We start from the raw sequence: 21712 nt of genomic DNA, 5'->3' as shown, positions 1-21712 counted from the left end.
ACTGCATCTGATCAAATGCATGGCAAATAAACTGAGCTTTTACTTCAAATATGAAAAAAGTGCCAGAGACTCAAATCCTACTGGTTAACTCATTATTAAAACAGGCTATATGTAGATTTATAAATGAAGCCAGCAGGAAAATGAAATTTTAAGTTAAGAAAAAGTTTCATGGGGCAACTTAATTTTAGCATTTCATTTGGGCAAATGAAAAGATATGATTACAAGAATTCACTAGACATACTACTGGTATGAAGCTAACTTAAGGATGTTTCAAATGAGGTGTTAAGTATTAAAATACAGAACATTAAGGGAAAACATGTTACATAACCTGAATGCTTTAGAACATTGTGATTTTTTAAAAACACTCTTTAAATAAAAGTCAGTGCCTATCAAAATGCACCTCTAAAGAGAATTGTTTGTAATACTGAAAACAGGGAAAAATGCAGTCTGGGTTTTCCTTTGATAAAAGTATAATTTAAATTTACATCGCCTAAGGTCTAGGTAAGAGGACTTTCTTTTTCCCTTTCGTTTTTGTTTTCTTTTTTCTAAATCAAGTTAGTGAATTAGTGAACACTTTGAGAATTGCTATTTTTACAGATGGGAAAATGACTCATATATTGCACACACACTAAAAAAAGTATCCTATATTAAGTGTACTTTTACCCAAACTCATTGTATTATTTATAATTACACTACTACATATGAATGCCTGAATGGTTCAATGCTCCTGTTTGCAGTTTCAGTCAAACATGGTACCTATTATTGAAGTCAGCTGCTTCCTAAATATTTGTCATTTTTATTGCTCTTGAACTGATTTCATCTGGAAAATTTGCTTCAATTCTACATTTCAAAGAGGAAAATTACATTCTAACCATGCTTCTTTTACAACTTCTCTTGAGTCAGCCCCAATGCCACCTCCTTAGTTCCAGTCTGAGAAATCACACACATTCAATGAAAAGTTAGTGACAAAAAAACCCCGAATAAATTAAAATGCAGCAACTTACTCCTCCATGGCCGAAGAACTCACAGTAACAGCAGTCACAGTATTTTCCTTCCTTCTGATTTGTGGATGTTGAGGTACTGGAGCTATGCTCTGAACAGCTGTCTTCATCTTGGCTCTCCTCTCCATCATACTGTTGATGATCATAGGTGTTACTGTTCTCACAGCGATGGCCCTCACAATCAGGATCACTATGTTAAATTAAGAAAAAAATTATAAAAACTCTAGACTATAATAAATAAGGTACCTGAAAAACAACCAACCAAAAAAAAAACCACAAACAACCCATATAAGGTTGTATGTACATCTACCAGGAACAATGAGTCTCAAACTGCGCTATCCTGCCACCAGTAGTGCATCAAATCCTAAAACCTTCATCCAGTAGATTGCAAATGGAGATGCTAAAAACAAAGCAGCAAGGAAAGATGATACATGGGGAAGTGCTTTGTAATAACTCATTTAGTGACTCACTGAATGTGCAGCCTTGAGAATAAGTTTTGGAACTGTTCTTCCTGCCTTTAAAAAGGTAAAATAGTTTGAGAAGTAGTGATTCTAGCTTTTTTAAATGGAATGGTTTTGAAACTGCTGCCTATCTCATCACTTGTGGACTGAAGAGAGCTATGCAGTTACAAAGCACTCAACTCATTTCTGAAATCCTCTGGGTTTAGGTAGATTTTCAAGCTCTTAAATAAAAAGTTTAAGGTCAGCTAAACCCAAAATATTCCCATTACCCTGTTTGCACCTTTATTTTCAAGGGGAAATGCTAGCGTATCTCGTCAATAAGCAAATACGTAGAACATCCTTCCATACTACAACTAGTGTGCAAATGGTGGGTCTGATTGCTAAGAAGTCTTAAGTGTAGTCAGGAAAGTGTGCTGCAGGCTTCAAGACCATGTATGACCTTTTTATAGTCCGAGCTAGATTTTTCTACATAGACTCCTCCAATTTTCATAGCTTTTTATTCCAGCTTGCCATGTAATACCAAAATGACAGAAAATAGATGCATTATACAACAGGTTTGTGTCTCAGCAGCAGCAATCACTACTGGCAATGACAGTAAGAAAGAATAGAGCTTGACTTAATTATCCCATGTAACATTTCTGAAAGCGAGCAAACATTTGTTTTTAAGCCTCTGAACTGGGTAAATAGATTCTGCAATGGAAATCATATTTGTAAAGTCTCGCACCAAATAACATACAAAGCATCTAAACTTGGTCTCATTTGCTGAGCGCACAGACAGCTCTTCTTTTACACTACAACCAGTGGCAAAGGAGAAGAGGTATCTGCATTTAAATTCCCCTTCTATCATAAAAAAAGAACAAGAAACTTACCTGCAGACACTTGGTGGGGCACTTACAGAGCTGTCTGTGGTTGAAGTAGGAGGTGCAACTGTAGTAGGACAAAGACCTGAATGAGGATCCACAAATCCAGGGGCTGTTGCAGCAGTTTTGGGGAAAGAAGGAGCAGCAAGATTTGGAAGATGTGGTGTAGAGGCTGGAGACAGTGCAGCAGGAGACAGGGAAGGAAGGGATGCTAAACTGGTAGGACTATTTCGGGGTGCAACTGGTGCAGAATGTCTATGGTCCTCTTTATTAATATTGTGAAACACTTCACCTAAATTGGGGAAAAAAATGCTTACAATTAAAAATAATTAAAAGTCTCCATTAACTGTCCAAGCAATCATGCAGATTGCTGGATGTTCTCAGCTACTCTAAAAATCAGCAGTATTTCAACACTTTTCTATTGCCAGTTCCATATGCTGACATCAAGGTCTTTTGCAAAGTTCTTTGATCCAGGAGTACAGAGACTAACTCAAGAGTGAGAACAGCAATTAATAAAAACCATTAAGAGACATGATATTACTAAAACAAACATATATAAATCTTCATAGTTAGCTAAATGTACTTGAGTCAGTTACTAAGCTGTGCGTGAAATCCTTACCTATGGATGAAGGTCTCTTGGATGATACTTTGAACTGGTTGCTGCTTGACTGCACTGTAGTTGCTGTGCAGGAGACAGAAGAAGTGGCAGAAGAGGTTGCCATGACAACTTTATTAGCTTCCATAAAGGCATCCTGGAAATTGTACAGACATTTCTTCTTTGCAGCATTTTTCTTCTCTTTGCTGTCAGGAACTGCTGTAGCTTCATTGCTAGATGTAGTAGGAAGTGCTTCGGGTCTTATTTCCGAGAGTGCTGGTGCTAAAATATCACTCCCTTCAATTGAAACACATGTAGTAATTAGGAATCACAGAATTATAGAATTGGCATTTAGAATTAAACATTCAATAATTTAGATGCAGACCAGAAAGGATCTATTGCTAATGCTGACCTGGCAAGATTAGTGAACTGATAGTCCTTACTCCCTCCCTACCCCAAGTAAGACAGCTGTAACAAAAAGTGCTACGAAGTCTCAGCAAAAGTCACAAACCTTAAAGTTAAAAACATAACAACACTACTAAATGTGTGTTAACAAAGATGCTACAGGACCTTTATGCATTTATAATTTTAAAATCGGACACCATTTTAAATGTAAGTATATAAACTTCAATATCTGAAGTCCAAGTTAGCAATTACTATTACAAGCAGGAATGACATATCCTACTACCAATGTAATGACATAACTCTTATCCTCCCTTATTTGAAATTCCAGCTAACTACAGTAACATCTTTGTGACAGACCTTCCACACAACCTTGCCACTAACCATCTGTTGGAACAGCTCCCCATAACCACACATTTGTAAATGGCTGATCTATCCTACCAAGCAAGTTTTCTGGATGTTTTTAATGACATTCGTTTTAAAATATCACTGTGGTAGCTTGACACAAGTTAGCAGCAGATCAGTCTGAGAAAAGCCAACACACAAACCCAAACTTCCTTTTTTATACAAGTCAAACAAAATAAAAAAGGCATTTCAGTATTTCATATGATGGGAATGGAAAAATATATATGTATAGGGTTGTGTGTGTGTATATATATATATACACACACATATATATATATGTTATTTTTGCTCTATTCGCATTCAGTTTAACCATTACTATTTCCAATGGCTTCCTGGTTTAAGTTAATCTTTTGCTTGATTTATGCCTCTGTCTTTTTGAATGACAATGCAGTTATGCCTGCTATGATGAGTAGGAGGATATAGTACTGTGTTACCAGTGCTCTTGTGACCCTGTAGAAAAAAAGCAGGTCTTTGTGGCAGAAGACCAAGTTATTTAAGTTTCCCCTTAATTCCCGTTTCTCTGCAATCCTAAGCTTCTGAAAAGAAAAATACCTCTACAATGACCATAGGTGAAAGAGAACGTGCTATTCTTTTGCTTTTAGCATCCTCGCCCCAATATGTAAGAATTGATTTTTCAATTTTCTGTTCCCATTGGAAGAGAAATTACAGCACATCTCTGCCAGAATCCTGTCTTATAAACCCATGAGGATGAAACCTACCATTCCTGGAAAAAAGTGCCTCATTCCATTTCAAAGCATAAGGCTTTTAACCAGTCAGTGCAAAGTAGCAACAAAACCTCACCAGGAATTGTATCAGGCAAAAATGTAGCAGGATTCCAGTTCTTGTCATTCATCATCTCTGATCCCCAAAGACTTATAAATTTAGAGCTATTCCAATCTGGAGTGCTCCCAAAACAGCTTGGATAAATATGATCTTGGAGAGATGCGTTGAATACTTGATGCTTGTTTGTATGATTCTGAACTGGAGCTGGCGGTAATGCCTACAAAAATAAAGAGTATTTTCCTCATTCATATTCTGTTTGCTTACACAGTCACCCCAACAGCAATATTCAGATCAGTGTTTCAATTCAGTGTGTAATAAACAATACTTCCCAGAATGATAAAATACTGGTTTGTTGATTTTTAATGCAGATAATACATAACACACATGGTATGTACATGTATATATTTGATAATCACAAACACTGCTTTTTGATTCAGTTAACTGATGAGTAAAAAAAAAAGCGATCTTCAAAAAAACTTGGGTTAATATGTATTGGTAGGCCCTCATTTTTAATTAAAACCAGTACCTGTATGAACATAGAACTTGTTAGGTATAATTACCTTTCAAAGCCCAAGCTGCCAAAACCAATCCTCTGTGACATGATAATCATTACCACATAAGACAATTGTGATAAAGGGATTACAGACACTTCAGGATTGAAAACAAGGGCACAGAAAAAGAAATAAAACACTTATTATTTGAAAACATAATTTTGTTTTTTTTTTTTTTAATTTTTTCTTCCCCAGTTATTAACTTAAAACTTAACAGCCAAGGAATACACCTTTTTATTTTTAGAAGTAATTGAGGAAAAAAAGGGAATACTCTTGTTTTACAGGGGCAAGTTGTTCTGGCTTATCCCACTTCTGGCTGAAATTGTTTATTCATATTCTAAAATGTAACTTTCTCCCAAAGCCCTTGTGCAATGCAAGTATTATATTCAATTACTGTCAACTTTAAAAGAAACCAAGGAAAAGCAAGTTTGCTCTATTTTTTCATTATATTTGATTTAATGAAAAAATATACGGCGGTAGATACAGTTATTATCAGCTGAGTCAATGACATATCAGACATGAAAGTCTAAACACTCATGGCCAAGCAAACTTTGTATATACTGTCTCCTTTCCCTACACAGAACGATTCTGTCATCTAAGGGTAAAGATAGGAGGGGCTGGAATGCCCTGCATTAAAGAAAATGGGTACACTTGGCTACAACGAAACACTTCACAGGGCAGAACAGCCTATCCATGATGAACCAAGCCTGATCCAACAGGGCTAATTAGCTCGCTTGCTATCATCTCTGCTGAATTCAGATGGCTCTTCAAAAGCAAAACCTCCCTAAAGCTTCAGCATTCACATATGCCTTTCCAGCTCCAGCACAACATAAATACATGGAGCCCAGCTGGTTTAGGTGCCGTGCCAGAGCTAACAGACCTGGCCTGCATTACACCACCACTCAGTGCTAGCAGCCTGCTACTCTGCATGGGGCTTCTGGTGCAGCCATGACAGTGCGCTGCAGGTATTCTGCTACACAAAGGTCTCCTGGAAGGAAAGACAGCTGAGGCCAGGGGTGGGAGCTTGAGTAGATGGATCAAAGCCTGAACAGACTTCTTAACGGATGTAAAAAGAGGTCTAGAAGGATGGCAGAAGGTGGGATACAACAATTACGGGTTTCAGAAGAATGGCAGTGGGCTGTTGAGAAATAGCAGGTTGGTACACAGCAGTACAGAACTGGTGCACTGCAACAGAGATAAGGGACACTGATAAGAAAAAACACAGTGTATGTTCAGAAGGGCTGTGAGACTATGTAATAGTCATCTGATTGAACTAATCTACTCTCCTTTACAACCACAGGATCAATGGACTGAACAAGAGGGAGACGACAGGAATATGTACCTAATGACAAAAGCTTTGCACCTGTCAGCAGCATCCACAGTTCAACAGATTTAAACAATACATGGAACAACAGTAATTCCTGCTTTTGACTGATACTGCTGAAAAGCTGTCATGTGGTCCCCACATCTGTCTTATTACTAACAAGTTTTGGGTGAAAGGAACTTTGCAGAACCTGCAAAAAAGGCAAGTACTCTCAAAGCACAAAACCTCCTTAGAAATAGAATTCTGTGCTTCAATTTAAAAAAGAAATCATATTTTGAACTAGAAACTTCAGGATAGTATTGCCAAAATGGAATATTAATTTTTGACCTTCAATATACATGAAATGAACATTTAATTAGTTGTACTGCACAGTGAAGTCTCATCACTGTTTCCACCATCATTCAAGACTCTTGACTCCACATGCTTTCTGATCACAGTAAGGAAATTACCAGTCTGCTGCTGATACCCTTTGCCCTCCTGTATGAACCTCCCACCAGATCCAAAGGCGTCCTACTCCCTATCCCTCACTATTCCCTTCAAAAGGGCTACTATAAACAGACCACAATTTAAAGCACCTTTCATGGTTTCACTGACACACAGTCACGCTGGTTTATAAGGTGTACAGCATTTTTCCTGGGATGAGGATGCATCCCATCTCCTTCATCAGGCTTACCTTATTGTGTGTAAAGGGAGAAGCTGTATACAAGGTGGGATGGATAAGTGGACGAGGAAGATGAGGAATTGTATGCAATGGTATATGTCCATGGATGTGAGGATAAAGATGAAGTGCAGGATGTGCAGGTTTTTCGGGATTCATAAACTGGTGGCCAGCAGGCAAGCGTCCAGTTGCAAGTGCAGAGGCTGTTAGACCTGAGGCTTCTTGTTTGCAAACATGACATTCACAAGCATTTGGACCTTGGTCAGCCTATAAGAAAAAAGAGAGTATTTTTTTTCAATCTACTCAAGAGACAGTAAAATCAGTGATTTGTCCCATCCTTTTTTCTCAGCAATCACTTTGCATACAGCAATTAATATTTTCAGAGCATCCACAGAATCCTTTCATCTCATAGCAATGGAAGAACCTTGTAAAAGGACTGGTGGAGGATCTTTATCTTAGTGAAGCAAAGAATGTCCTACAAATTGACAACATTTCATACTTTACAGACATTAAATATCCACTACCAGTGAGAACAAGCAAGATACTGTTACAAATAATCCAGAACAGACAGGAATGGGAACCTTGACAGCATTTGATCATTATTCTGCAATCAATTACCCCATTGTAAACAAAAATAACCAGATAATTATTTTCCACAATTTTCTAAACAAATGGAAAAACAGTATGTGTAGAAACTAGTAACAAAGGTTAATTAGCTGATAAAGCTGGAAGCAGTCCTAAGCTGCCTTAGGCAGAGCATTGCCAGCATGTCAAGGGAGGTAATCTTTCCACTCCACTCAGCACTAGTGAGACACTTCTGGAATGCTAGCTCCAGTTGTAGGCTTCCCAGTCCAAGAGAGACATGGACCTACTGCAGTAACTCCAGTGAGGGACCACAAAGATGATTTAGGCCTTGGAGCATCTGTCATACAAGGAAAGGCTGAGAGAGCCAGGACTGTTCAGCCTCAAGTCAGAAGATTCAGGGGGATCTTACTAGCGTGCATCAGGTAAAAGGAGAGGAAAGAGGACAAAACCAGACTCCTCTCAGTGGTATCCCATGAAAGGACCAGAGGAAATGGGTACAGACTGAAATACAGGGAATTTCACTTGAGCTTAAAGTGTTTATTTATGAAAGTGGTTGAACATTGGAATGCGTTACCTGCAGCAGTTCTGGAGCCTCCATCCTTGGTGATACTCAAAACCCAACTCAGAACTGCTGACGAACCTTCCCTAGATGACCTTGCTTTGAGCAGGTGGGCTGAAACAGACCATCTGCAGATGTCCCTTCCAAACTTAACCCTTCTGTGATAGTGTGAAGCTGATATTTCTAATGAAAAATTTCATAATAGCATCAACTGTGAGAAATCCTTGGCCTATTAGAACCTTTTACTGATCTCAAAGTATCATTAACTTCTGTTATATCAAAAGACTTCAAGCTTTTGAACAAAAGGAGCCCAGGAAGGAGGGGCTCCATTTCCTTCTCTCAGCTCAGTACTTTTTCCTGCCGCTGCCATCTTACATTTCAGTGGGAGGTAACTTTACCAGAAGCAATACCGGGAACACTTCCAATTGCTACTTTTCCTAGTACGTTTTTCCAAAAAGCAACATTAGCTAACTTAGCTTTCAGAAAAGGTAGTGATCTTCTTAAATATGCCTTCCTCTCAGAAACAACTAACTCTTCATTATCACTTAAAAGCATTCCAGCCTTTGAAACAAGGTATATCTGAGCAACCAAATATTTCATAAACAAAATAACAATGATGAAATTAATCAGTTGTACATAGAGGAAAACATAACTTGCTCATAAAAAACTGTACTATCAAGAAACCAGTAATAGTCTACTAGCAAAGGAAAACAGAAAAGAGATGTCAAACAGTATGGTGAGATTCAAAATCCAATTCTGACAAATCTTTGGGTACTGACCATGAGAAGGAATTCAAAGAGAAATAAAGATATGGACTAAATGAGCAACCTCAAGAGATAACACCAAAAATTTCAAATGCAATGACGTGTACTAGTGAAATCACTTGAATGCAGCATTACAGGATATTCAGCTCTGACTAGAAAATCAGACTAAAAAAAGAATGTCATTAAGACTTCCTCAGAATAATTATAAGAAAATTCTTTTTCTCAAAGAAAACAGAGGAAGGTTAAATCTGCCTTTCTATCTTGCATCTTAGTTTGCCTCCCTAAGGCAAGTAGACTTGCATAATCCTCATATGATTTTCCACAACAAATGCTCAATCTGTTTACCAGTTTCAAATTAGTTTGACAGAGGTCTCAGCCCATGTAAGTATTATGCCACTGGTCAGCCATCCACAGAAAAAGATCTCAACATACTCCCTGAAAGTAGCTAAATACGCTTAACAAATGAGAAAATGCTTCTAGTGGAAGGCCTTACAAACATCCGAATCACGTGGGAACATGTAATGGGAGCTTCCACCTGACTGTTGTCTAACCTCTCAAAGGTACCTCCTCTGATGTAGATTCTTTTGTCCAGCAAGCAATAAAAGTGACTGGTATGCTCCCTCTCAAAGCAGCAAGCCTGTGTTGTAGCTGCAGGGTAACTCAGATTAAAATGTACTATCAATTCAACACCCACATTTAAAAAATTAATTTACTAGAAGGGTTGCTTTTAGATTACTATACCTGCTGACTGGGATAAGAAGGTGGTGGACTATCCATTTTTGCTTCATCTTTCCTTAATGTCCTTTTTCCTAGAGACATTTCCTCCTTTTGAGTCCCCGGTGGTTCACCACTGCTCTCCCCATCTGCTTCTTCATCATCTGCTTCTGAGGAGCTGCTGCTAGTACTGCTCACCTGCGGAGACTGGACAACATTAACTCATTAACACACAGGTGGAGGACTGGCCTTTCTCCATCAAGCACATCCAACTGCTAGAAGAAGATACAACATCATAAATGCTGTACCTCATCTTTCAGTGCCATGTTTTCACCTCCGCCATTTAGCTCACTGTGGATTCCATTCATGTTGGCTACAACCTCTGCATCATCGTAATTATTCAGTGGGTAGATATCAGCAAATTTTGCTGATAATGGTGCAACATCTTCATCATCGCTACCACTGAGGGGAAAAGAGGCTTAAATAAATCACAGTGCACAGTGACCTCAGTTATTATGAAAGCAAGTAGAACATCAAAATGAAATAAAGTTGTAGGAATGTTTTCATTAGGAGTCAAAGGATTGTCTTCCAGCTTGTTTCACTGAACTTAATTTTTCAAGCAAGAAGATAAAGAAACCTGCCATATCATCCAACTGAATATAATAGTTGCATGCCTGAACCTGGACTGAAAATAAGCTTCTCTGCTATTTCTATGAAAAATATTTTTCCAACATTGTTTTCTAACCAAGAATCTATGTAACTAATAAAGGCAGGTTACGTATGATCTTTAATTTGACTAAAAATACAGAAACCAAAACGGAAGCCTTATGCCAATGTCTTCTTTTACAGAAAGTGTCAAGTGGAAAAAAAAAAATAAAGTTTTTCCATACATCAAATGTCAAACCAATATCATTAAATAGGGAACACTGAACACATCACAGCAGTTCTTAAATGTCTCAATAGCAATTAGCTCCTGGATGACCCCAAAACTACGTGGTTTTCAGAATCTGCTCTAAAATGCTTAATGGAAATTTTTTCCATACAGACAGCTAGTAAAAGAACATGCATGAACAGGGAGGTGTTGCTAAGATTGGTTACTTCATGTTTCTACAGCAATCCAGAGCTCTTAAACTGTGCACTTTATCGTTTTGCATTCCATGAGATACAGCACCAAAATTTAATTACATGATGGCACCGACAGGCATATTTCAAATGTGCAATGAGGAAATAAAACACAGTTGATATTATGAGACATAAAATGGCCCTTCCCCAAGGAGCAGTGGTATTTCCCTAAAAATAGGCTTTTTACAGTAAATAACACTTGGATTCAACTGAACTAACATCTGAAGAGACAAACTGAACTATTTTGGACAGCTCAGCACCAAAACTAACAAGAGTTTACAGAAACTGCAAACCATACATTTAAGAATATGTAGCTAAACGTACCACCACGTATTCTGTTTTCAAGTGGTCCCCAAATTGGCTCAGAAACTAACGCCCTGTTATGGAAGATTAAGCCATTTATGGCAGATGCAATGGTAAAGGAAATGGAACTCAGTGAAGTGATAGTCATCAGAAATATCCCACATCTGCACTGTCATTGTTCATCACACCATATTAACACAGAATGCTAATGCCAATTTCCTTAACTGTAGTGACAACAGTGCCTTTAGAATATCACAACAGAGGAGACTGCTGGTTAGCTGTATCCTAACCATGTACAGAAGCCAGCCTACCAAGCACTTTTAACCCATCAGAATTATGAAAGGGGCAGAAGTCTACTATTAGACTAATGCCTCAAATCTGATGGTCATTGTGATACAAACAGAAGAAAGAGGGAGACAAACTTCTGATAGGGACAATAATTTTTGATGCAAGACCTGAGTTAGCACAACTTCACTAATCCTAATAAAAGCTATTTTGGAAATAAAATTAATCATATTAAATTACCATCCCTTAAAGAAACATCACCTGTTCCCTTCAACGTCTAAGAAAATGTGACATTTTAAAACGATGCTCTGAAGTAGATCAATATCTGACATCCTTGCAACTGCAAAGCAGGAAAGTACATACGATGCACACTTCAAGCAATACTGCTAAGTCAATGTCTTCAGAAGCTTTTAAGAAGTTTACAGGATTTTTGTTTTTACTTTATGTTTGCACAACATACAGCACTGGAGTTGTGGTCTGCTAATATAGGACCATCATTACACGATTATGAGGCAAAACTAGCATTACATAATGCTTAGTCAGCCAATGCAACTTATCTGCTTAAATTCATTTCACCACGAAGATTTAAAACAGAAAACCCCACTTACAAAGTTGGTGCAGAACCATTATCTGCAAGGATCAGTCTGGGATGTTGCTGAATTGTAATGGGCGAGCTGGAACCTGATCCTGAACTTGCTGAAGACATACTGGGTGGGCGAATTTCAGAGAGATAGTCCGGAGCAGAATCAATTTGTAGTGGTAACTGGTTAATGTGGATATCATCCGTTATAGGAGAATCCATGATGCCACATGTTAAAATGTGTGAAAGACTGCAGTCATCACAAGTACATCTGTTCAAGAATTAAGATTACAGATTTTTATGACCTTGTTTAAGTATCATTCATTTAAAACAATCACACTCTTTGTTCCAATAATGTATTTCCTTTTTCCCTGCACAAGAAATTAATGATTTATTATGATTTCATATTAAAAACATCAGCTCACCTTCTTCTATAATTACAGTTCGGACAGTCAGGCATGCTCAAACGTGATGACAGCATGTGTCTCATTGTGTCTGTGAAGTTGTTCTCCCCAGCTAGTGCTTTCTTGTTATTAAGCTGAAGTAAATTATAAAGGCAGTGTTTTAGTAGGGCAAGACTCTCCATTAACAATTCCATGGCACATCATGATTAACACATTACATAATCAAAAAGGGTTCTTTGGGCAAAATATTTTAAAAGCAGAATAATTCAGGATAATCTCATGAAGGTGGTGTTTTGATCGTGAGTGAAAAAAGGAAGAAGTTCAAAGCTAGAAACAACAAACATGGCACTGAAACTCTTCAAAGAAAATATGTTTCTACTACGAACTAGTGAAGTGGCTAAGTCTCTCTCCTTAACTAATTTGTATGTGAATGTTGCACGGTACTTCCACTGATGCACTCTGAACAGTTCTTGTCTTGTTTTATGGTAAGGACAAAAGGACACTGCTGACAAACGGAGAATGCAAATTCACCCTTAGCTTGCAAAAACAAGTTAGGATTAATTCTGTGGACACAATGGATAGATGCAAAGAACAAAGTAGCTGGCCAAAACAGGACTTGACTGTGTTAGTGAAGAAATACAATCCAAACAATGACCACCTGGCAGAGGCCTAATCCTAAAAGCACCTGATTTCATTAGATACCTACAAACCTTAGGTTAAACAAGGATGTGCCTAAGCTTCTACTTCCATAGATGCACAGACCTGATCCTTACCTAAGAAGCCATGGGCTTACAGTTCACTTAAGGCCAATTAGGATCAAGGAAAAAGAGGATTCTTCTTCAAGTCCTCTGAGCAGCCCTGTATACCAGATATTCTAAAGATGTGGTTAACACAGGCTTATGTTCCTTATTTGAAAAAGTACATACTGATGATTGCTTTGAGACATTGCCAATTTAAGCTTAAGCTTAAGTTTATTAAAATGTACTTTCTCTTTCCCCGGCTCACAACTATCATTTCCTTCTGTGCAGTGGTACAGACATGGAGAGATTCCCCATTCTGACTTGACTCTAGCAGAGTCACACTGTACCTTTACAGAAAGCATGATACATACTTGAATACTTCCAGGCTACAGAAGAGGGTTCTGAGTCTTAAACAGCAGATATAATTTTATAATAAAGGTAGGAACTCCCACCAGTCCCTCTCTGGCTACAGCTTAAAAAAGGCAGATAGCTCTGCTCAGCCTTTTCCCCAGAAAAAAGGATGTAAGAGCCATCCTACAGATAAACATCCTCAGCAGTAACAGGTATAATCACCTGCCCTGCTACTGTGACTCGCACTCTCTAGCTCCATACACATAAGGAAATCTGTCAAACTCTTGGACACAATATTCTCTATCATGTTCATCAAGGCAGCTCCATGCTCTATGTATTGGCTGTTTTGGATCGCACTCTAAGGCATCAAAAATTCCTCCATTATTGTATCAAGAATTTTAATACCTGGTATTCCATCAGAAGACTACGGTGCTTGCGTTTTTTCATTTACCTAATTAATAATGAGATCTACCTCTTTAAGGAATATAACAAATCGCTTCATAAAGCTCTGTTAATTAGCTGAAGTCCAGTAGGTTACTTCACTAGCAATTGAGATTATATACGATTACATAGTCTTCTTGGATCTTGCTTTTATGTATTATAACTGACCAAATTTCATGCCTGGCATAGCTGCAGATCACACAGAACTAGTACAATATACTACACTCACATGTTTGCGTCTCACAAGTACACATGAAGCATTTAGTGTAACTTAATAAGGTATAAAAAAAAAATAAAAATCCTACCTGCTCTTCAATAAAACGCCTCTGTTTAAAAAATTCCCAGTCTTCCTTTAGCATGCGTTGTTTTGTTTTCATTGCCATCTAAAACAGAATTTAAGGAAAACTCATTGATTTGATGACAGAAAACCTACACTGTTGTCTATTAGTTTCATTAAACCCAGCTTGTCTGTATTATTTTAAAAGCAGTTACATACTTAGTCAATACAAAATGTATTTTATTTGCTAATCATTTGAGTCACTTTAAATTTTATATGCTTACATGATTTTTCAGTCAGATTTTCTCAAGTTATTCCTTATGTTAACATTTATTTTCATGAAATATTTCCATAGCATTTTCAGTAAAATGCAACTGGCTTTAGATCCTCAACATCTCAGACCCACTAACATCCATTAACATCTAAAGCTACAAGATTTTCAGCAAGGCTTCAGCACAGACTCAAGTGCAAATTCTGATGCACCATGTATGGAACTAACCACCCAAACAAATTAGAAGTAGTCACCTAGACTAACACTATTTATACCACTTTTCTCCCTTGATGTATTTCATGCTCATAATTTACCTAAGGATGGAGAATAGCGCCTGTAATTTTTTGTACACAAATTCTACTTTTCTGATTTAGTAAATAAATTGACTTTAACACAACACAAAAGCTTCCATGAATTTTAATACAGCAAAAAGCAAGAACAAAGCTTCTCCTGTTGTACCTTTCAACAACATTTTAAGAGCACTACTTCATTAGTGAGGAAACCCAACTATCGCTGTTACCTTTTACAGTTCTTTTTTTCATTTACTTTATTAATAAAGAGGTCTACCTCTTACAAAACAAACTGCTTCATAAAAATGTTAGTGAGCCAAACTCCAGGAGGTTATACCACTAGCAATCTTAATTTTTCCCCTCCTTCAAAAGCATGCCTCCAGAAATTCATTTGATCAAGAGTTTAAAGTTTTACTTTTAACCTAAGTGTATTATTGCTATTATCATTATTTAACTTGGGAAAATGAAATTCAAAGGTGGGGATTTGAAACAGTATTAAGTGGTAAAATTTTGCTTAATGAATTTCTGAAACAATCAGCAGCATGTATTTCTAATTAATATTGTGGATTTTCATCTTCCTTGTTCCAGTGAGGTCACATTAACACGAAAGAAAAAAGAGTTTATCATCTGCATGTGTGTTTTTTTTAAAACACAGCATGAATGAAATATTCTTGAACCACTGGTACAATTTCTTAGACACACTAAAAAGTACTGCAGAGCCTGCAGCCAAAAGCATCAGAAATTTCATCCTGGCTGTACTACCAGCTTCTGAAAACCTTTGAGCTACATTTACACACAGCAACACTCACTGGTTTAGGTGCCCTGGCACCTAGCTGAATCCTCACCATCAATGACAGGCACGTACATTTACTATGCATTAGAAGAGAAGACTTTAATGCCAAAGAACGATGCTTAAAACAGCCAGTGCATTAACTGGGAGCTGCCTACTCAAGCCTGCCAAGAAACTGTCAAATTGACAGCATGATTTAAGTATTGGTACTCCTGAGTATTAATGGACACAAGGGCTGAAGCTAAACTTTTCCTACTTTCAAATTCACATCCTTTTCAATACCCCATGTCTGCAAATATCTTATTACTTCCATAAATAATTGAAAATCACTGTCCCCTCTTTCTGTTCCCCAGTGAGTATTTCAGCAGGGCAAAGTAGCTGCAATACAAACCAAATGATTTGTGCCCAAGAATTCTCCTAGGGAGCAGGATAAAAATTCAAATGCCATCAAAAGGAAAAATTTACACTTCAGTCTTGCACATCTGCACTGAATACGCTACCACCGCTGCCCAAAAGAGAAAACAAGTCCATTACCACTTTCTTTCTTCCTCCCTGTTTGAGGCTAGAAACTGTTCGAGATACATCAGATAGGACATGGTAAATTGAGACAGGCAGGTGAACAAGATTTTTTTCCATTCTGAAATTGATTCAACCTTTAAACAAAGCCAGCAGTTTGGTCAGAACTGATGTACCACTAGATCACCTGTGAGAACTCTGATGTGCATACAGACATCACAGGATGCTTGATGCTTCCAAACTTTGAAGTCTGTATCAAATGTGAATAGCACATTTGAGCATCTGAAAATTCCACTTGTGAATTCGATCTATTTTCCTAGTCTCTTTCACTAGAAATAATAATTCCACTTGTCACAAACTCTCAGCACTGAAAAAGTGTTTCAATTATTTATACAGTCACCATGAAGAGAAAAAGGAAAAAACCAACCAAACAAAAAACAAATGTGCCTGTACAATTTTTTCTTACTAACCTGACCAGGACTGTAAAAAGAAAATCACACATGAAGAGAAAAGCAAAAAGCTCTCCCTTGGCTCTTGTGGAGCTGGGCAAAGACATTCCTGTATGCCTTTCTTCAGTGGGAGTCATTGTAAAAACCAAAAGGAAACACTTTCACACCAAGTACATATGACTACCTTACATGCTTCAGGCATTACTTTTCAAAATGATCGAGATATATTTAGTATCTTCTAAGTTAAATGTAGTTAAAATTTGGTAGTGATCTGGAGGTACATGCTGCACACATTTAAATTCTTCTATATTCCAGATACCCGAAACATTTTCTTCAGATTTTACCGTGATGAATACAAGTGCTGACAGGAACAAATCCTTATTCTGCATTTTATCGCAGTGTGTACACTTGATGCTGCAGTGTATTAAGTTACAGCTGTGTCATGCACAGACATGTTTTACACAGTGTTTAAAAAAAAAAGTACTATTTGCATTGCTTGCAAAAGATACTCACTTTTCCCCCCCCTCAAGAACAAGTAACATGGCATGTTACACGATTGCAGTGGAGAGTCCATTAAACTGTCTCTGCTGATGCCTTATCTGAAATTTGGAGTATAGTTCTACAGTAGATATATGAGGACCATTCTTAACTTTTAATCTGTGATGATATGTGTTCTAACCTTTGATAAACTAGCAATAAAACCTCAGTTTTCTTAAGTTAAGAGTCAGCAAGTACTGAACATGCATTCACTATTAAGATCCACAGTAGCCAGGCTTTCTGATTTCTACCTCATTGACAAAAAAAATCACTGCAAATTTGCATAAGATGGTCATACTGAGTGATGTATTTTTGATCAATGGAGTATAACCATAAGTTATCACCAACACAGGGTTTAAGGCAAAACTGTGAAAATGTTTTTTCTATGTATAAATACCAATAAAATACCAATACCTCCTTTAAAATTTGATGCTTTAAGTTTTAAAAGTGTTTCGCCTACAAACCCCCTCACAGGGCTTTTTTTGGTCATTAAAAAAAAAAAAAAATCATCAAGAAAGAGCTGATTTTGCAGATCAACCAGTCAGAAGCCTGATCTCAATGTGACTACACAAGTTCTATCTTTTGAAAAATAAGTGTTTATGATGTACTGGGCTCCCTTTGTTACTGGAAAGGCAGTATCAGACAGACACAGTACCCTGACACCATGAGGAAAGTGCCTTCTACTACCACAAAATGTGAGATGATGAAATTTTACAGAGCTGTAATCAAATACTTAGATCCACAAAAGCAGCCAGACTAAGAGAAAACTTTGTAACTGATACCTCACAGATGCGCACCCCAAATATAGAACAATCTCTAAAAATAAAATTAGTTATGCCCTGTCTCCACCTTGAAGGTACTGGAATTAATGGCAGAAGCTCACTTAAATCTTCATCACAGGAATAGTTTCTGAAGGACGTGTACAATGTACTGTAAGACTTTAAAATGTGTTTGTTATCTATAGGAGTAAAATAGCATTACTAAATCTCAAGTTGGAGTTCCATAAAACTTAAAAATACAAGAAAAGCTTTATAAAATTCTGTATTTTCACTTACTTCAAGGCATATTCTTTTTTCCAGCAAACTAAACAGTATTCAAAAACTTATCTTGAGGTGTTTTAAAGAAAATAAATTTAAGTTCTTTGAATATGAGCAATTTTGGAAGAGTAAACAACCACTTTGAAAATAAACACCTATTTTTCAAAATATTAAGCTCTTGACAATGTAGGAGTTGGCACAATGTGATTATTTTCTAAGACACAGGACAAACTCAGAAGAATCAGCTACCAGAACATACACTTAATTAAAAAAGGATAACTTCAGAGAGCTCAAATATTCATGTAGAAACTGGAGTTCTGATTTTGACAGCTGTACAAAACATTACCATCATACTACACAACATGCAACAGTTTTTTAAAGCAACCTCTTCCTCTGAATTTCATATAATGCAATTATTATTTTGGAAATTTAGAAGTTTTTGTGGGTGGGGTGGTTTTGTTTCTTTTCCTTTTCCTAATGACATTTACAGAAGAATTTCACATTATTGTGCTACAGTTATTACAGGCTAAAGTAATTAAAATACATTCAAAGACCATCTCTAAACAATGGCACAACAACAGTCTTCAACAATTTTGAGGTTTAATTTCTGTATAATCGCCACTGCTATATTAGTGTTCTTTTCTACTCTGAAAGACTGACATCAATGAGAAAGGTTCCATATTGCTGCTTCAAAGTTCTGGATAAAAATACCTCACCGGAGGCACAGGCTGCACCCTGCATAATCACCTCGAGTCTGTTTACATGATGCTTACCTGTTCATCAACATAATCATCTATTCTTTTCTGGCATTCAAGCCATGCTTCAGCAACTTGACCCATTTCCTGTTCCAGCTGATGATACCTTTGTAGCAAGGTACTATACATATCTTCACTACAGGAATCGTGCGTTGTTCCAAGCCTGAAGGTTCAAATACCACTTGTTAGAGAAGACACATTTCACTGGAAAAATCACATTTTTTATGTTCTGCCAGCCAAAATAGTGTTGTTAGAGTGCAGTTACTGTTACACCTAGGCCCAGAGCTGCTTGTGTCCCAGAATTGAGTATTTTTAGGTGTTCTTCATAAAATACCCAACAATTGCTTATTCCAATGTTCTGTAACCAACAATAACAAGAAAGTGGGACGTGCAACATTTCCAGAGCCTCTTTCCCACATGCAACCAGATGTCAAACCTACTGAGCCATATTTATTCCAATTTTGTAGCTTGATATATTTATCTTTCCAAATTTTACGAGCTAAATATACGTTGACTATTTACTGAAGAGCTATGTACTAAAATAAAGCCAGAAGCTTGTTAATCAGAACTCACATGATCAATGTTAAAAAGACTACTAGACAAGTTGGAGTTCCAGCTGGGAAAAGTGCTGTAGAATGAGGAAACAGATAATTTGGCTGCATGCAGTTATCTACTATCACTTGAGCAGCATCACATTCGAAAACGTGGTTACGCCTTTCACTGATGACTGTCTCTGTAAGGAGCCACAGAAACTGGAGACAGATTTACCTCCCTTTCTACTACTACACCGCTGTACATCAAATTCCTTTAAAGAAATAGCCATTAGAAAGCATGAGCACAACAATTAAGTAAATAAGCAAACTTCCAAGATCCTGACTTCTGAAATAAATAGACAAAATTCTATTTGATAATGTGTGTTTAAAGCACATTGAATGGTAATGACCTGTAAATTAACACAAATAAACTGAAATTTTTCAACACCTCTTCAGTAATGAAGAGGAAACTAGTATGCAGTTAATGAGGCACAGAGGCTGTGTGGTGAGTCAAAGCCAGTCCCCAGAAAAATAAACACAAGCATCTCAACACTTAATATTTAAGACCAATTCCAGCATTTCAGGGAGGTCTGTTACAGATTTCCATTGCAACAGGATATTAATTCAATCTAAGAACTACACAGTACTGCCTATCAGCTGGCAAAGAACTAAACCCTTAATTTTAATATGGCAATTAAGTATAATGAAGAGCTGAGCAAACAAGACAGCTCAGTAAGCATTAAATTACAGCTGTTAGCATGACTTCACCAATGAATTCAAGTTTTATTTCGTTGTTTTTGCCAGGAATCTGCAACACAATCACTTTAAAATGGTGCATAGGCAATTTTGCACATTCAAAACTTGGGAACTCTATGCTTACTAGAGTACAAAAAGCAGTTTAAAGGAATATGGTGACTTTAGGGTACACCTCTTCCTCACAATCAGTGCAAACATTGTCAATTCCTGTTACTAGACCACAATTTACTACTTTTTTTATGCCTGTGTTTCTGGTATTTTGCAATTAGGTGAAATTGTGATTCCTACTGCATAGAAGTTAACAATTTGTTCTCGTAACTGCTGCTGAGCAGTGCTATTCTTTCAAACCACAAGTTGTGCACAAAATCTTTTTTAAAAGTTAGAAGAAAACCTTCTTTTTAAAAAAAAATTACATTAGCAATGCAACAGCATTTACATTTTCAATTTTTATTGTGCCTCTTGTGTAAAGGTTAACATGCTACCAGTCAATACACTTTCACCCCTTGATGCAAGTATAAAGCAACAATCTAGGTAATATTTCAGTCCTGTAAACAGAGGTGGAACATATTCCTGGGCTGCTGTAAAAAATAGGTAATAAAAAGCATCACATACATAAAACTTAGTAAGAATTGCTTATTTTATATTAACTGAACCTTTGAAGGCATAACTGTTGACATAGATCCTACTGTATGCCTGCGTATCTTGATCAGGAACCCAGAATTTTTTGGCCAACAGCATTTAACTAAACCTTTGCATTTACCCTGAATGCTGTCTCACACCATACAGGGAAAGCAAAGAGGCCAGAAAAGCCCCAGGTATCAGTCAGGTCATTACCAAACCCCAGTAAAGCAGTCCATTGAATGCAGGACGTGTATCAGTGGTTGCATGTAATCAAAACCATCTTAACCAAAGAAAGATATTTAACCTCTAAGAAATCTTTCATACAGCCAGCTTCATAAGGAAGTACCAGTCATTCAGCTATGAAGGACTAGATTTCCTTAAATACTATGATTTGGTTATAAAAACACAGCCTTATGAAATGCTGTGCCTGATCCAGAAGCTCTGCTGATTATTTAACTCTTGATAAGCATATGGACACTCTTACAGCTGGTCTGCAGACTGCATAACTGAGTATGCCTCCTAAACAAACCAGAGGTGTTGACTAGGTAGCAGAACAAGATACAAAACATTAAGACTGGCAGTTCACCCTGAGTGGATGACCAGTCCTGTGAAATACTGACACAGCTTATCACATATCAACTAGTAACCTTCATTCCCACAAGACTGCTATGTTTAAATCTCCCTAAAAGAACATCTTTTCTAGCCTGACATCTGATAAGCATCCTTGTGACTTGGGACAGCACACCAGCTATATATTTTGAAAAAGCCAAATATAGACAAAAGATTCAGTGATGAGAGAAAGGGTGAACACAAAAAAATCTAAGTGAAGCTGAGATGCCAAAATGCCATTTCACATTTCTTCTTCAGGAAGAGAAAACAATGAGGCCAATGCCCTTTTGAGAAGGAACTCTTGCAATACCTTCTCTACTGATCGAGGGACTAGGCTCATGTGATGCATCTCTGATGGAATTTTCCTCTACCAATTCCCAATG

The 21712-nt window shown here is 37.2% G+C and overlaps 1 protein-coding gene across 3 annotated transcripts in view; it reads right to left on the bottom strand.

The window, feature by feature from the left end:
* The window catches only part of FAM193A (family with sequence similarity 193 member A), a 79896-nt gene that overhangs the window by 11947 nt on the left and 46237 nt on the right, over window positions 1–21712 (bottom strand). Inside the window, exons 8-19 of one of the 3 annotated variants that reach the window (XM_062638678.1) lie at window positions 18829–18973; window positions 14194–14271; window positions 13342–13482; window positions 12378–12490; window positions 11981–12223; window positions 9971–10124; window positions 9690–9869; window positions 7056–7307; window positions 4526–4724; window positions 2942–3214; window positions 2332–2614; window positions 1005–1191 (exon numbers count right to left, since the gene is read on the bottom strand). In XM_062638678.1, the coding sequence (XP_062494662.1) occupies window positions 1005–1191; window positions 2332–2614; window positions 2942–3214; window positions 4526–4724; window positions 7056–7307; window positions 9690–9869; window positions 9971–10124; window positions 11981–12223; window positions 12378–12490; window positions 13342–13482; window positions 14194–14271; window positions 18829–18973 (2248 nt within the window). The remainder of the gene's footprint in view (window positions 1–1004; window positions 1192–2331; window positions 2615–2941; window positions 3215–4525; window positions 4725–7055; window positions 7308–9689; window positions 9870–9970; window positions 10125–11980; window positions 12224–12377; window positions 12491–13341; window positions 13483–14193; window positions 14272–18828; window positions 18974–21712) is intronic. The other 2 variants (XM_062638676.1, XM_062638677.1) reach the window with 2 other exon arrangements.

This window comes from Pezoporus occidentalis, unplaced genomic scaffold (assembly GCF_034315485.1).
Source record: "Pezoporus occidentalis ecotype Australia unplaced genomic scaffold, CSIRO_AGI_Poc_V1 ctg58, whole genome shotgun sequence".
In the NCBI taxonomy this organism is placed as follows: domain Eukaryota; kingdom Metazoa; phylum Chordata; class Aves; order Psittaciformes; family Psittacidae; genus Pezoporus; species Pezoporus occidentalis.
The sequence above is the reverse complement of the archived record's forward strand: the minus strand, read 5'-3'. Positions and strand labels throughout refer to the sequence as shown.